At 39.4% G+C, this 1,886-nt stretch overlaps 1 protein-coding gene across 1 annotated transcript in view; it reads right to left on the bottom strand.

Annotated features, from left to right (window-relative positions):
* The window catches only part of LOC106870659 (inactive pancreatic lipase-related protein 1), a 98,974-nt gene that overhangs the window by 16,117 nt on the left and 80,971 nt on the right, over positions 1–1,886 (bottom strand). The window contains exon 4 of the mRNA XM_052970243.1: positions 618–737. Coding sequence (XP_052826203.1) covers positions 618–737 — 120 coding nt within the window. The remainder of the gene's footprint in view (positions 1–617; positions 738–1,886) is intronic.

Raw genomic sequence — 1,886 nt, forward strand, 5'->3', positions numbered from 1 at the left:
TTAGAAGACACTTGCCTAAGATGCTCCACAGTGAGACTGAACCCGAAACCATGTGGTTAGGAAGCAGACATCTTATCACATACACACACACGCACTATATATGTATATATATATATACACACATGACATGTTTCTTTCAGCTTCCGTCTACCAAATCCACTTACAAGGCCCGAGTCTATATTAGAAGACACTTGCCTAAGATGCTCCACAGTGAGACTGAACCCGAAACCATGTGGTTAGGAAGCAGACATCTTATCACATACACACACACGCACTATATATGTATATATAAAAATGTCTGTTTTATATATAAAAACAAATTATATATAAACATAGGATTACTGAATGCTTTTTAGTTGAATACATATCTGTTAAACTTTTATAAAAGAAAACTAACTTCGAAGCTTAACGTGTGCGTGAGTGTGTGTGTGTCTGATATATATTTGGTTTCGTATAAGCTACGACTCCATACACTTTTTTCGGCTTTGACTTTTCCCCCTTTCGAGATCGGTAAAATGTGTGTCAGACAAAGTGCTAAATTCGATATATTATCGACTAAAAATCTTCGTAAGCTGGTTGTTCAAAAGTAGTAAACCAATAAAACAATAAAAATATACCTTTTATGGCTGAGAACATCGAACCATCCGTGTGAATAACATCGATAAAGTCAGCATCACTGGGGTCCAGACGAACTTCTTTCGGGGCACGTTCATAGTTTGGTCCAGCTGGGTCTAACCCTGCAAGTAAAAACAGGTAGAATACAGTGTTATGTTGTTGTTGTTGGCACTCCGTCGCTTACGACGTCGAGGGTTCCAGTTGATCCGATCAACGGAACAGCCTGCTCGTGAAATTAACGTGCAAGTGGCTGAGCACTCCACAGACACGTGTACCCTTAACGTAGTTCTCGGGCATATTCAGCGTGACACAGTGTGTGACAAGGCTGAGCCTTTGAATTACAGACACAACAGAAACAGGAAGTAAGAGTGAGAGAAAGTTGTGGTGAAAGAGTACAGCAGGGTTCGCTACCACCCCCTGCCGGAGCCTCGTGGAGCTTTTAGGTGTTTTCGCTCAATAAACACTCACAACGCCCGGTCTGGGAATCGAAATCGCGATCCTATGACTGCGAGTTCGCTGCCCTAACCATTGCGCCTCCACAATACAGTGTTAAAATGAGTGTTTACAGTGATTAGTCTTTGATGTAGGAAATACACATACACTCATAGATACAGGCATTCTGTCAACACATCAAATGTGGAATTCTTTCCTGAAGACAGAGGGTGGTGGTATCCGATGATGGAATCAAGTTACAAGCATTATTTTGGACTACCAAGCTCCCAGAAACTGCTGTTGGACTCGTAAAACTCCTACTCAGCATCCTTAATTCTTGATACCATTTCCAGTCGGACTTCTTTTGTATGTATACATATGTACCTTCTTTGTATTAAATGTATTTAACAATGTTTGTACAAAGACATGGACTAACCTGCTCAAGTTCAAATCTCTTGAGCACTACAAAGTGTATTCTATACATATATATATCGAAGAGGGAAAAAGCGAGAAAATAGAAAGCTTCATACAAAGCGGAAAGTTTAACAAAACCATTATATTTCAGGCACAAAAGCTTATCTTCAGAAGAAAAGACAGTTTAAGAAAAGTCCAGTTATATAGGTTCCATTAAACCATTCAAGCTCCCTAGCGTTTATGTAACAGCATATGCTGTTACATAACGCTAGGGAGCTTGAATACAACAGCATATGCTGTTACATAGACGTAAGAGAGGTTGAATGGGTTAACGGAACCTACATAACTGGATTTTTCTTAAACTGTTCTTTTCTTCTGAAGATAGGCCTTTGTGCCTGAAATATAAAGGTTTTTTTAAAACTTAC

This window comes from Octopus bimaculoides, chromosome 8 (genome assembly GCF_001194135.2).
Source record: "Octopus bimaculoides isolate UCB-OBI-ISO-001 chromosome 8, ASM119413v2, whole genome shotgun sequence".
In the NCBI taxonomy this organism is placed as follows: Eukaryota; Metazoa; Mollusca; class Cephalopoda; order Octopoda; family Octopodidae; genus Octopus; species Octopus bimaculoides.